Source organism: Dermochelys coriacea, chromosome 14 (assembly GCF_009764565.3).
Source record: "Dermochelys coriacea isolate rDerCor1 chromosome 14, rDerCor1.pri.v4, whole genome shotgun sequence".
NCBI classification, from domain to species: Eukaryota; Metazoa; Chordata; order Testudines; family Dermochelyidae; genus Dermochelys; species Dermochelys coriacea.
In genome coordinates, this window is record NC_050081.1 from 38,828,072 (window position 1) to 38,841,034 (window position 12,963).

Sequence of the window (12,963 nt, forward strand, 5' to 3'; positions counted from 1 at the left end):
AGGCAGCTATTACTCTTCTGACCCCGGTTCAGGACTTGGCCTTCACAACATCCTGTGGCAGGGAGTTCCACAGGCTGACTGCATTTGGCAAAGAAATGCAGCCTCAGGTTGCAGTTAAACCTGCCCCTTCCCTTCAGGGGGTGACCCCTCGTTTGTGCAGGAGCAAATAACTTCCTGAGTCCCATTCTCTCCCCCTCCATTGCTTGGTGCTACCATGACCCCAGCTGCACCCCATGTCCCCCCCCAGGGATTTCCCAACATCCTGGTCATTTTTCTGACCCCCTGAGGGGTAACAGCTGATTTACACCCAAGCATTGGCTCTGGGTAGGTGAGGTTAGGCCCTAGGGGGCCCCTACTATTTACCTCTTTGCCAGCTGAACCCCTCTGTTCCCAGGGGAAACTGAGGTACAGGCAGCCTCAATAATGGGCTTGGCAACACAAACCCAGGAGTCCTGGCACAGACAAGACCCGCAGCTTTATTCACTCCAAGGGGCAGGAGGAAGGGGGATAAATAGGGGGTGGGGGGGAGGGCAGTGGCACCCCCTAGGCCTCATCCCCAAAGGCGCGGTCGGCGTTGGGGAACCGCTGGGGGCTGAAGCTGGGATCCTCCTGCAGCCGCTTCTGGAGGTCAGCGTGGAGCTGGAAGAGAAGGGGGGAGGGATGAGTGTGGATCCCCCCACATCCCTTCGGGGGCCCACCTGCTGCTGGGCAGCCTGCCTGCAGGCCAAGCGAGTAGACCCATGGGGGCAGTGCTGGAGGGGGGCTCAGGGGGTGCCGGATGAAGCAGACCCATGGGGGCAGGTCTCGGGTTGCTGGATAAAGCAGACCCATGGGGGTAGTACTGGAGGGGTCCCAGATGGGGCAGACCTGGGGGGGTTGCTGGATGAAGTAGACCCATGGGGGCAGACCCAGATGGAGTGGGGGGCCAGGGGGCCTCACCTGCTGCCGGTAGCCCTCCTGCAGCCCTGGCTCCGCCAGCTCCCGGCTCAGGCTCTCGCTGCTGCTCAGGGGCTTGACGCCAGCAGCTTTGGCGGCTCGGCTGACGGCCTCGCAGAGGAGCAGCTGGGGGCCGTCGCCCCGCATGGTCTGGGGGCACAGCGGAGGAAGAGCACGGTTGGGGGGCAGGAGGGGGCTGGCCTAGCAGCATTTGGCCGGCCTGCACATCAGGTAAGCATCACTTCAGGCAGGTGGGGGGCTCACCCTGCGGCGTTTGGCCGGCCTGCCCATCAGGTAGGTGTCACTCGGGGTGGTTAGGGGGCAGGCGGGGGGCTCACCTTGCAGCGTTTGGGCAGCCTGCCCGTCAGGTAGGTGTTGCTCGGGGTGGTTAGGGGGCAGGCGGGGGGCTCACCCTGCGGCGTTTGGCCGGCCTGCCCGTCAGGTAGGTGTTGCTCGGGGTGGTTGGGGGGCGAGGGAGGGCTCACCCTGCAGCGTTTGGCCGGCCTGCCCATCAGGTAGGCGTCGCTCAGGGGGCGGGTGGGGGGCTCACCTTGCGGTGTTTGGGCAGCGTGCCCGTCTGGTAGGTGTTGCTCAGGGGGCGGGTGGGGGGCAGTTAGGGGGCTCACCTTGCGGCGTTTGGCTGGCATGCCCGTCAGGTAGGCGTCGCTCAGGGGCGGCTGCTGCTTCCCCCGGCGCTGGGTCTGGATGTCCTCGCGGATGATGGGCACCCACTCCTGGGGGGACAGACGGGGGGTCAGACATGGGGGGCCCCCAGCCCAGCACCCCCTCCCCAGCCAGCGCTGGCACTCACCGGGGGCACGGCTGCTGCCCAGGGCTCGGCGTCGGGTGGGGGCTCCCCCGGCAGCTCCCCCTGCTCCGGCTCCGGGCACCGCGCCAGCGTCTCCTCCGCCATGGTGGCCAGGGCCGGCGAGGCCGTGCTGTCCCGCTGCAACCGCGGGGGTGGGGGGTGAGAGAGAGCAGGGACTCCCCCACCGCTCCCTGACAGCCCCCCATGCAGCCCCCACCGCACACAGCAGGAACCCCCCCCCGAGCAACCCCCCCAGATGGCAGGGATGCCCCCCAATGGTCCGCCCCCGCAGCTCACAGTGGGGACCCCCCCAGCGCGCCCCCCACTACCTGCATGGCTCCGGGGGGCTGCTCGGCCGCCTGCACCTCCATGGGCTCGTCTGGCGCCAGCTGCACAGAGGGGGGAGGGTCAGAGGGGACACGGGGGGTCCTGCCCCCCGCCCTCCCCACCCCCTGCCCGGGCCGTACCTGGGGGGCCTCGCCCAGCTGGCGGACGTAGGGCAGCACCTGCTCCTCGGTGACGGGCATGTGCTCCAGGACCACCTGCAGCCGCAGCCCCATCATGGCCGTCAGCCAGCTCACCAGCGAGGGGTTCACGTCCGCCGAGAGCCGCCGCTGCGGGACAGGGGGGTCAGCAACGCCCCGCAGTGCCCCCCACCTCCCCCTGATACCCGCTCACCAGCGAGGGGTTCACGTCCGCCGAGAGCCGCCGCTGCGGGACAGGGGGGTCAGCAACGCCCCCCAGTGCCCCCCACCTCCCCCTGATGCCCGCTCACCAGCGAGGGGTTCACGTCCGCCGAGAGCCGCCGCTGCGGGACAGGGGGGTCAGCAACGCCCCCCAGTGCCCCCCACCTCCCCCTGATACCCGCTCACCAGCGAGGGGTTCACGTCCGCCGAGAGCCGCCGCTGCGGGACAGGGGGGTCAGCAACGCCCCCCAGTGCCCCCCACCTCCCCCTGATACCCGCTCACCAGCGAGGGGTTCACGTCCGCCGAGAGCCGCCGCTGCGGGACAGGGGGGTCAGCAACGCCCCCCAGTGCCCCCCACCTCCCCCTGATGCCCGCTCACCAGCGAGGGGTTCACGTCCGCCGAGAGCCGCCGCTGCGGGACAGGGGGGTCAGCAACGCCCCCCAGTGCCCCCTGCCTCCCCCCCACCTGCCGACTCACCACCGAGCGGTTCACATCTGCTGAGAGCCGCTGCTACAGGATGCGGGGGGGTCAGTGACACTCGCCTGACCCCCCCAGTCCCACCTGCCAGCCAGCACCACCCCCCCAAGCCAGGCGGCACTGCCTCCCCAGATGTCCCCCACTGGCCACCACCCGCCTGCCCACCCAGCACCCCCACCCCCAACGCCATCCTCTGCCAGCTGGCACTGCCCCACCCAGACCCCCCCAGCCAGCAGGGGGAGATGTGCCCCCCCCTCCAACACAGCTACACAATCCTGACCAGGCACCTCTGGGTTATGGGGGCAGGGAGGATCCCTGGTGGGGCTGTCCTGCATGTGGGGGGATGTCCCTGGGCGGGGGTCCCAGGGGGCGGGGGTCCCAGGGGGGCACTCACGATGCGGTCGTTGATGACGGCGGTCAGGGCGGCCCGCTCCCCCCCCAGGCAGTACAGGTTCAGCGCCAGGCACTCAAACAGCCCCTGGTTACACAGCTCCAGCAGCCGGCACCCGAAGGTGGGGTCTGGGGGGACAGAGGAGGGGGCTGAGAGCCAGGCCTGGGGACCCCCCAGAACCCCCACCCTCAGTGACCTCCCCCCACCCTACAGGGACCCCCTACAGCCCCCACCCAGAACCCCCAACCTGCAGGGAGGCCCCCCAGCCCCCAACAACCTCCCACCACCCTACAGGGAGGCCCCCCACCCTGCAGGGACCCCTTACAGCCCCACATCCCCCAGAGCTCCCCCTCACCGGCACAACGCAGGATGTGGGTGGCGATGCGGCTGAAATGCTCCTGCAGGAACTCCAGGTTGGTCCGGGTGATGTCGACCCCGTCCTGCACCCGCACCGAGGCCTGGGGGGGAGGGGGCACCAATGAGACCGTGGGGACCCCTCACCCAACCCAGACCCAGCCGGTATCCCCTCACACACATTAAAGGGGGACTGTTCCCTCCTGCCCCCCATTGTCCCCAGGCCACCTCTGAACAGAATGGGGGGAGAGCAGGGGCCCCCCACAGCTAGGGGGTGTAAGGGGAGGTGGTGCCCCTCACTCCCAACCCGCAGCCCCCCCCAGCCTGGGGGCGAACACTTACGAAGCTCTCACGGATGTATTCCTGCAGGCCGGTGATCAGGCTGTGGGTGGCCACCTGGGGAAGCAACCATAGGTTAGCTGTGGGGGCAGCCAGGGCTGGGGGGGCAGGAGTGAGAGGCACCGGCAGAAGAGCCGTAAGGAGCAGGGGCGGAGGGATTCGGGGGACCCCTCACCTGCACGTTGTGGTCCAAGGGCTCCCATCCCCCCTAAAGAAGTGTGCGGGGGATTTGGGGGGAGCCCATCACCCGCATGTTGTGGTTGGAGGGCTCCCGGCCCCCCAGGTACTCTGGTGGAAGAAGCAGGCGGGGGATTCGGGGGGACCCTCACCCGCACGTTGTGGTCCGAGGGCTCCCGCCCCCCCCCCCAGGTACTCCCGGTGGAAGAAGCGGGAGGGGGATTCGGGGGGCTCAGGGAGATTTGGGGGGCCCCTCACCCGCACGTTGTGGTCCGAGGGCTCCCGCCCCCCCAGGTACTCCCGGTGGAAGAAGCGGGAGGGGGATTCGGGGGGCTCAGGGAGATTCGGGGGGCCCCTCACCCGCACGTTGTGGTCCGAGGGCTCCCGGCCCCCCAGGTACTCCTGGTGGAAGAAGCGGGCGGGGGATTCGGGGGGCCCCTCACCCGCACGTTGTGGTCCGAGGGCTCCCGCCCCCCCCCAGGTACTCCCGGTGGAAGAAGCGGGAGGGGGATTCGGGGGGCTCAGGGAGATTCGGGGGGCCCCTCACCCGCACGTTGTGGTCCGAGGGCTCCCGGCCCCCCAGGTACTCCTGGTGGAAGAAGCGGGAGGGGGATTCGGGGGGCTCAGGGAGATTCGGGGGGCCCCTCACCCGCATGTTGTGGTCCGAGGGCTCCCGGCCCCCCAGGTACTCCTGGTGGAAGAAGCGGGCGGGGGATTCGGGGGGCCCCTCACCCGCACGTTGTGGTCCGAGGGCTCCCGCCCCCCCCCAGGTACTCCCGGTGGAAGAAGCGGGCGGGGGATTCGGGGGGCCCCTCACCCGCACGTTGTGGTCCGAGGGCTCCCGGCCCCCCAGGTACTCCTGGTGGAAGAAGCGGGAGGGGGATTCGGGGGGCTCAGGGAGATTCGGGGGGCCCCTCACCCGCACGTTGTGGTCCGAGGGCTCCCGCCCCCCCAGGTACTCCTGGTGGAAGAAGCGGCGCAGCTGGGGCTGGACGCGCTGCAGCGGCTGGAACTGCCCGTGGAGCAGCATCACCACGTCCACCATGGAGAAGTTCTGGCAGATGAGCGAGAGCAGGTCCCCGAAGAAGCCTGGGAACAGACAGGGGGGAGTGGGGCAGCGGGACACCCCCGTGGGGCGCTGGGGGGAGAGAATCCCGGCCGTGGGGATGCGGGGGGCAAGGCCAGGCGGTGGGGGCGGGCGAGGGAAGCCAGGAGTAATGTGGCCTGGCAAGGGGCGGGGGGGGGCCAGAAGGGGTAGAGCCCAGCAGCCCTGAGGGGGTGGGGCCGCCAGGAAGGGGCGGGGCCCAGCCGCCCAGGGTGGGGGAGGAGGGGCGGGGCCTGGCCGAGGAGGGGGGCTCACCAATGGCCCCCTCGGCGCCCGGCTCGAAGAGGTTGGTGGTGCCGCTGAGGCGCTGGATGAAGCTGGCGATGCTCTCGGTGCTGCCCTGCTGGGCGTTCAGCGAGCCCATCATGGACGACAGCACCCCCTGCACCACACTGATGAAGAACTCGGGGGTCAGGGCCTCGGGGCCCCCAGGGGGGCGGCCCCGTCCCCGCTCCCCGCCTGACAGCCGCTCTGACAGCAGGGGCGGGGCAGGAGCTGGAGGGGCTTCTGGCTGTGGAGGAGGAGGAGGGGCAGGGGGCGGAGCCTGTTCCGGCACATGCGCAGGGGCAGCCCCCATCTGCGTGGCCTGGAGAAGAGAAAGAGACGGTAGTCAAGGATGGCTCTGGCAGGCTGCCCAGTCAAGCACGTGGGGGGAAAGTGACCTTACCCAGAATGCCTCAGGATGGGCAGTACTCACCTGCAGAAAATCGGTCATGCCTTGCAGGAAGGCGGGCATGCCAGGCATGCCGGGCATGGCCACAGTGATGGTGGGGGAGCCCACGCCGGCCACGCCCGGGCCCGCTGCCCCCAGCAGGTTGCCCAGAAGCTGGGAAAAGTGGAGGTCGTCGGCAGGCGGGGGTGGCTGGGCCAAGGAGGAGGCGGAGGGCACGGGGCCCCCTGGCGCACCGGCAGAGCTGCCCCCCGCCGCTGTGGTGGCCGTGTTGGTGGTAGCAGCGCTGGCCGAGGCCGTGGGTGGGGAGGCCGGGGCCGGGAAGGAGGCCGACGAGGTGGTGGTGGTGGTGGAAGACGTCGCTGAAGAGGAGCCGCTGCCTTGAGCTGGGAGGGGCAGAATTAGCACTCAAGGCCCTACCCCTCCCCTTCCCATGATGCCCCCTGCCCCCCCATCCCAATTTACCCCCTGCCTCACCCCCCCCATTGCTCCCTGGATTCCACCACCACCCCCCTTCCATAATCATCTCCATTTGCAACCCCCCACACACACACACACTTCCTACAGCCTGCCCCACACGTGACCCCAGCACCTCTCACCACCACCGCCCCTCCCAACCCCTATGGTGCAAGACAAGGGGCGAGAACAGCCCCCATACCCGGCCCCAAATTCCTGCCCCCCACCCCACCCCAAAGGAGACGCATGGGGCAGAGACTTACCCACGAGAACCGGCTGCATCAGCAGCTGCCCGACGAGCCCGCTAATCATCTGTGCCAGGGAGGCATTGCCTCCTACGCCAGGGGTCTAGAGGGAGATGGACGTTACCCCGGAGCCAGCGCCCCCTAGTAGGGACAGGCCCCATGCCAGCCCCCGAGCCAGCCCCATGTCCCATTCCCCACCCCCAAGCCAGTCAGTCTCTGCCCTGGGGCCGGATGGGTGTCGCCACCCCCTACAGGCAAAAGGGGACATGTCCTGTTCCTGCCCCCCTGAGCCAGCCAGGCCCCCTAGCAGGGACAGGCCCCATGCCCCGTTCCCCGCCCCCTGCAGCCGGGCTCTCACCCCGGGTCCTGGCGCCTGGGGGGCCCCCGGGTGGGTGGGCCGAGCGGACGGGGCCGAGGGCCGGGCAATCACCACGCGGGTCGGGGCCGACTGGAAGCCAGGGACCTGCTGGCCTGTGGCAAAGGAAGGAACCGGGTTACAGTGAGCGGCCGGGGCGAGAACGCAGCCACCTCTGGGGCGGAGCGGCCCCCCGCTGCCCCCCGCTGGCCGCACCCACCTGTGGCTGCGGAAGCCGCGGCCGCCATGGCTTGCTGGGTGATCTGGTGGGCCACGGCCTGCATGAACTCCGGGGGCAGGGGCACGTGCGCGGCGCCACCTGCAGGGGAGAGGGGAACAGCCGGGTTCACAGGCAGCGCCACAGCCCAGCGCCTCCTGCTGGTGAGCCACCGCAACCGCTCCTGCCCCCACCCCGCCAGCGCCCCTCACTGCCGACCCGCAGCCCCGCCGGTGCCCCTGCCCCTCCATCCCGCAGCCCCTGCCCCCCCAGCGCCGCTCACTGCCGACCCGCAGCCCCTGCCCCCCCAGCTCTGCCGGTGCCCCTCACTCCCATCCCGCAGCCCCTGCCCCCCCAGCGCCCCTCACTCCTGACCCATAGCCCCCTGCCAGCCCAGCCCTGCCCCCCCAGCTCTGCGGTGCCCCTCACTCCTGACCTACAGCCCCTGCCAGCCCAGCCATGGGCTCATCTTACCCATGCCGGGGCCATGCCCGGCTGGTCCAGCGGTGCCCGTGGGAATGGTGCCCCCGGAGCCGCCTCCTGGTGCCTGGGAGCCAGAGTCTGAGGGTAAGAAACAGGCGATTAACCCAGGACTTGTATCCGTCACCCAGCCTAAGCCAGGATCAAACCCAGAAGTTCTGGAGCAGAAAGGCCCCGTGTCCCATTCCGGGGCCCCCCTAAGGCTGGATTGGGGCTGGCGGCCCCTGCTCCGACCCCCAAGCCAGCATCCCCCAGAGGGTCTCACACTAACCCTGTATGTTCATGTGCATCATGACGACGGGCTCGACGGTCTGGTGGGAGATGCGGATGACCCGGGGGTGGCTGGTCTGGGAGCCCTGGGTCTGAGTTGGGGCCACCCCGGGGGACGGCTGGCTCTCTGGGCCCCGGCCTGCCTCCCCGGGGCTGGGGGCTCCGGCCGGGGCTGGGGGGGAGGGTTGGGTGGAGGCAGGTCCCTCGGAGCCAGGCTGGGAGGGGCGGGCACCGTTCCCCGTCATGGTCACTGTGGTACCAACGTTGATCTGTGAACAGATAAGTAATTAGGGGGCCCATCCCAGACTCCTGGGTCCATCCCTCCCTTCCTGGGGCTGCGACCCTCCCTGGAGGAGTCAGCCCGGTCTCCTGGGTCCATCCCCCTCCCCAAGAGCTGTGAGGCCCCCTAGGAGCGGGTGCTGGCCCGGACGCCTGGGTCCCATGTCCCAGCTCACCTGTATGGGAATGGCAGCCTGCTGCAGCACCATGGGGGCGGCATAGTGGGACATGGGCCGGACCACGTGGAGGTGGCGGGGGGCGCTGCAGGACAGGTTGCAGCGCAGGTCAGACAGGGCCACAAAGGTGTTCCCGAGCAGGCGCATCGACTCCCCCACCAGGTTGATGATGCGCTGGTCCTCCTCACGCCCCTCCGTCTGCCAATGAAGGGGGCACGGTCAGCTCCTGCAGTGCCCCCCTGCCGGCCATGGTATCGCCCACCTCCCCCCCCCAACATCCCATCCATGGTACCACCCAGCTCTGGGTCCACATCGCCCTGTTCATAGTATCAGCCATCTCAGAGTCCAAATAATCCCCGCCCCCTTGCGTGGGATGACCCATAATGCTCTCACACCCCTACTCCCAAAAATGAACTGCTCGGGTTCTAGCCAATCGAACACCTGGCAGCAGGGGGTGGGAACCTGGACCATCCCCAAGGGTTAGAACGGACTTGTGGGGAGAGGGGGTTTGGATCCTGCCATCCATTCATGGACTGGGGAGAGCATAATTTGGACCATCCCATTCTCACCAGAATGGGGGGGGGGGGGGAGTTCATGGCGGGGGGGAGGAGATGACTTGGACCATCCCACTCTCGGGGTGGGGAGGTTCAGAACGTCCCATTCTTCCGGGGACGGGCCCGGCACATCCCATTCTCACTGCCCCGGGGGAGCGAGGGGGTGTAACTAGCCCTTACATTGTTGTTGTAGTCAGTGGTGCTGGCTGTGGCCAGGATCTCCTGGTATCGCTGCAGGAAGGGCTGCAGCTGCTCCTCTACCCTGCGCAGCTCCAGCAGCACCTCCACGTACTCGGCCGGCGCTGGGTGGCTGCAGGGAGACGGGAGACAGGGCTCAGTGGGCGCCTGGGCCCCGATCCCCACCCCACCCACTCAGGCCTGTCCTTACTTGGGGGCCCCTTCAGCAGCCGGGGTTGGCTCCGGCCCAGGCTGGGGGTTCTCCTCGCCAGGCACGGCTGGGGGGTCCGAATCAGCTGCCTCCATGGGCTCCCGCTGGTCAGGGCTGGTGGAGGGCGGCGGCTCGTCGGGGACCGGGGGGGCGTTCTCTGGCGTGGGCTGGGACTGCCCGTTGGTGCGACCCTAAAGAGAGAGACACGGAGCTCAGAGCCGGGGACTCTTTCCTTCCCCCCCAGTCAGGGCTCAGAGCCTGGGACTCACCTCCAGCCGGCCCAGGATGCCCTGCATGTCTCGGAGCATGTGCTGCGCCATCACCAGCCGGACGCGGGGCTCGCTCTGGAACGACAGGGCAGGGGCCGGGTCAGGACTGGACCTGGGAGTGCAGCTCATGAAGACACAGCCTGGTACTAACCCAGACCAGACCCCCAGGCCCAGGCAGGCAGGGACGCACACCCCCCCCGGGCCAGTGCAGCACAGGGTCCCCTGACCACGACCCAGAGCCCCCCAGTCCAGACCCCCGAGTCCAGCTAGCCCGGGACTCCCAGACCAGAACCTTGGACCCAGCTAGCCCGGGACCAGCCAGAACAGGACCCCCAGTCCAGACACCCCCCCCCCCCAGGACCAGCCCAGCCTGAGACCCGCCCCCTGGCCAGCTCATCCAGCCTGGGACCCCTGCCTCCTGGATGAGATCCATGGCCCCACCTGCCCAGTATCCCCCACCCCCCGATGAGACCCCTGAACTATCCAGCCAAGTAACCCCAGGATCAGCCCCATGGGCCCCCTGAGCTCTTTCCTGTCCTCTTTAGCCCTGCCCCCAAAGGAAAGAAGATTTCCAGGAGGGAATTTCATTGGTTCAGACCCAGAACCCCCTTGTGCTCTGTCAATTCTCTAACCCTTCCCAGAATCCCCCAGTGGCCTTGGAACAGCCCCCCGCCCCCCAACCCTCCTGCTGACCTTTCACCCCTCCGCCCATCCGCCTCCAGTACCTGTATGGGCGCCTGTTCCATATTAATATGAACATCCACAGAGGATCCGTCGATCTTAAGGGAAGGAGATGGGAGCGAAGGAAGAAGAGATGAAGAAAACCAAAGAAAACAAGAAAAGAGGAATGGAATAAAAACAGGAAAAGAAAGAGAAAAATAAATAAAACCAGAGAAAGGGGAGAGGGACCACAGACACTGAGCGCAAGGGGGAGGTGGATAGAGACTCCCACCTGCATCACCGCTCCACGGACCCGTCCTGCCCTCCCCCAGCTGGGTCGGAACCCAGGAATCCTGGCTCCCAGCTCCCCCTGCTCTAACCCACTAGCCCCCACTCCTCCCCCAGAGCCAGGGACAGAACCCAGGAGTCCCGAGTTCCCACCCGTCCATCACACTTCTTGACACACGCTGGCTAGAAGATCTCACACCTGTCACAGAACCACAGAGAATAAACCGAAGCAAACTGCCAGAGAAGAGAGAGAACCTGCCTCTTTTAGGAACCAACCCCCGGCGGCACACTGGGGCTAGCACTGACAGCCGGGGAGAGGCCCCCCCAGCCCCATGCAGCACGGCACCCCCTGGCAGGAACTCACCTGTGAGGGCGGCTGGGGGTCCATAATACTGACTGGTAAATTGAAGGTCCCGACCATGACGTAGCTGTTGGCATTACGGTCGTGGACGGTGGCACCGGCTCCCCGGCCGCCGATGCCATTGTGGGGGGCTGAGGCCGAGCTAGCTCCAGAGGGACCCCCGGAGGAGGGTGACTGAGTCTGGGGAGGGGCACGTTCCACCAAGTGGATCACTTTGCCCCCAACATCTTGGAAAGAAGAAACAAAGGGGGGGTGAAACCGAAACCTCAAACCTCTGGGCTCCACCCCCTCCAGCTCTGCCGGTGCCCCTCACTCCCGACCCGCAGCCCCCTGCTAGCCCAGGCCTGCCCCCAGTAGCCCCGCCAGTGCCCCTCACTCAGCCCAGCCCTGGGCTAGCCCAGCCCTGGGCTCTCCCCACCCCAGCTCTGCCGGTGCCCCTCACTCCAGACCAGCAGCCCCCTGCCAGCCCAGCCCTGCCGGTGCCCCTCACTCCTGACCCGCAGCCCCCACACTCACTATATTCTTTAAGCTTCTTGTCATCCTGCAGGACTCGTCCCTGGTAGATCAGACGCTGTTTCTCTGCAGGGATATTTACTGAGCCCGCAATGTGCTCTTTGAACTCCTTCACGGTCACCTACAGGGGAAAGGGGCAAGAACCAGTGGGGTCAAATCCGCGCCAAGCACCTCCTCTCTTCTCAGCTCACACTCTAGCGTCGCTACCCATTGAATGCAGCCCCTCTGGGGTGGGGGAGCTGGTTATACAGGGACATCTCGCCTGAGGCTAAGATGCGACTGGCTCTGGGGTGGGACGCAGGAGCTGCCAAACAGCCAAATGGGCCGACGCAGAGCATCCCTTAGCGCCGGACTGGGGCCAGCACCGACCCCCAAGGGAGATGGCCCAGGACTGAGCCACACCCAGCAGCCTCCCAACCTCTCACCTCCGCCTCTACGGTGAAGGTCCTGGTCTGCGAGTCGAGCGTTTTCACCATCACTTCGAGGTTCTCCGGCTCCGCCATGGCGCCGGCTCCTGTCATGGGAGAGCAGGTTACGCATTCGGGTCCCAGATCAGCTGCCCCCGGGGGCACTAAACGTGCCCCCCTACACCCCCACCCCCTCACCTTATACCCACACCCTCCCCCATCTTACACCCCCGCCCCTCCCCCCATACTCCTTACACCCCGGCCCCTCCCCCAAACCCCTTAAACCCCCGCCCCGCCCCCCACACTCCTTACGCCCGCCGCCCCGCGATACCTGCAGGGAGCCCCCACCCCCGCAGGGCGCTGAACGTGACACCTCCCCCCCCGGCAGAAATACCCCCCAGCGACGCCCCTCCCCCACCCGACATTGCCCCCCTGCGCGGGGGGGACAAACGCGGGGCCAGCCCCAGCCAGCAAAGCTCCAGCGATGCACGACGCCCCCCCCCCACGTGACCCGCCCTAGGCTGGCCCCCCCCGGTCGCGCCGAGGCTCACCCCGCTCCAAGGGCCCCTCTCGGCGGGGGGAGGGGGAGGGGCTCCAAGTCCAACTGGCCCCGCCCCCCGGCCTCGCTGGCGGGTACTTCCGGTCAAACTGGAGCCACTTCCGGTGGCGCCCAAGCCCCAGGGGCCCACTTCCGGTTCCCCGCAGGGGTCCGGCGGCCGCGGTGGGGGGGAGACACTTCCGGGCCCCCCGGCCGGGGAGACGCTGCGGGCTCGGAACGGGGCGAAGCGGCCGCGGGACCCGGCGCCTCCTTGGAGCGACTCCCTCCAGCCGCCTCTCGCCGCTGCTGCTGCGCCCGACTGCGCATGCGCTCCCCGCCCTCCCGGCTATGGGTCCTTCGCCTCGGGCCTGCCGGGACAGGCGCCTGATTAAATACCCCGTGAAACGGAGCTACTCGCCCACAATTCCCCCCCCGCGCCGCTCGTTCCTTGATCGCTCCCCGGTTCCGAGCCGACGGGTCTGTTCGTTCTGCGGCGGGGATGCCGCTTGTTCGCCTCCGATCGCGAAGTTTTTGTCCAGGCAGTTTTCGGGCTACTATACCC

At 68.1% G+C, this 12,963-nt stretch overlaps 1 protein-coding gene across 10 annotated transcripts; it reads right to left on the reverse strand.

The window, feature by feature from the left end:
* Window positions 1-456: 456 nt before the first annotated feature.
* BAG6 (BAG cochaperone 6) lies at window positions 457-12,725 on the reverse strand. 10 transcript variants are annotated; one of them, XM_038370865.2, is made up of 26 exons: window positions 12,415-12,725; window positions 11,882-11,970; window positions 11,460-11,577; window positions 10,947-11,170; window positions 10,360-10,413; window positions 9,635-9,709; window positions 9,366-9,556; window positions 9,158-9,287; window positions 8,424-8,621; window positions 7,970-8,237; window positions 7,693-7,779; window positions 7,222-7,320; window positions 7,005-7,117; window positions 6,665-6,749; window positions 5,973-6,331; window positions 5,531-5,861; window positions 5,090-5,259; window positions 3,997-4,050; window positions 3,656-3,758; window positions 3,304-3,428; window positions 2,212-2,358; window positions 2,074-2,133; window positions 1,748-1,882; window positions 1,563-1,670; window positions 940-1,086; window positions 457-639 (listed from the first exon to the last, which is right to left on the reverse strand). In XM_038370865.2, exons 2-26 carry the CDS (start codon window positions 11,957-11,959, stop codon window positions 544-546), a joined length of 3,555 nt encoding a protein of 1,184 aa, XP_038226793.1. In that variant the 5' UTR covers window positions 11,960-11,970; window positions 12,415-12,725; the 3' UTR covers window positions 457-543. The 10 variants fall into 10 exon arrangements, with proteins under 10 accessions (XP_038226793.1, XP_043353118.1, XP_038226795.1 ...); XM_043497183.1 differs by lacking the exon at window positions 10,360-10,413; XM_038370867.2 differs by lacking the exon at window positions 7,222-7,320.
* Window positions 12,726-12,963: the final 238 nt, after the last annotated feature.

Coding starts and splice junctions, on each gene's coding strand:
- BAG6 (XM_038370865.2), bottom strand. CDS start 11,959: ATGGCGGAGCCGGAGAACCTCGAAGTGATGGTGAAAACGCTCGACTCG. Junction 11,578..11,881: donor CCTTCACCGTAGAGGCGGAG/GTGAGAGGTTGG, acceptor TTTCCCCTGTAG/GTGACCGTGAAGGAGTTCAA. Junction 1,671..1,747: donor GGGCAGCAGCCGTGCCCCCG/GTGAGTGCCAGC, acceptor CTGTCCCCCCAG/GAGTGGGTGCCCATCATCCG.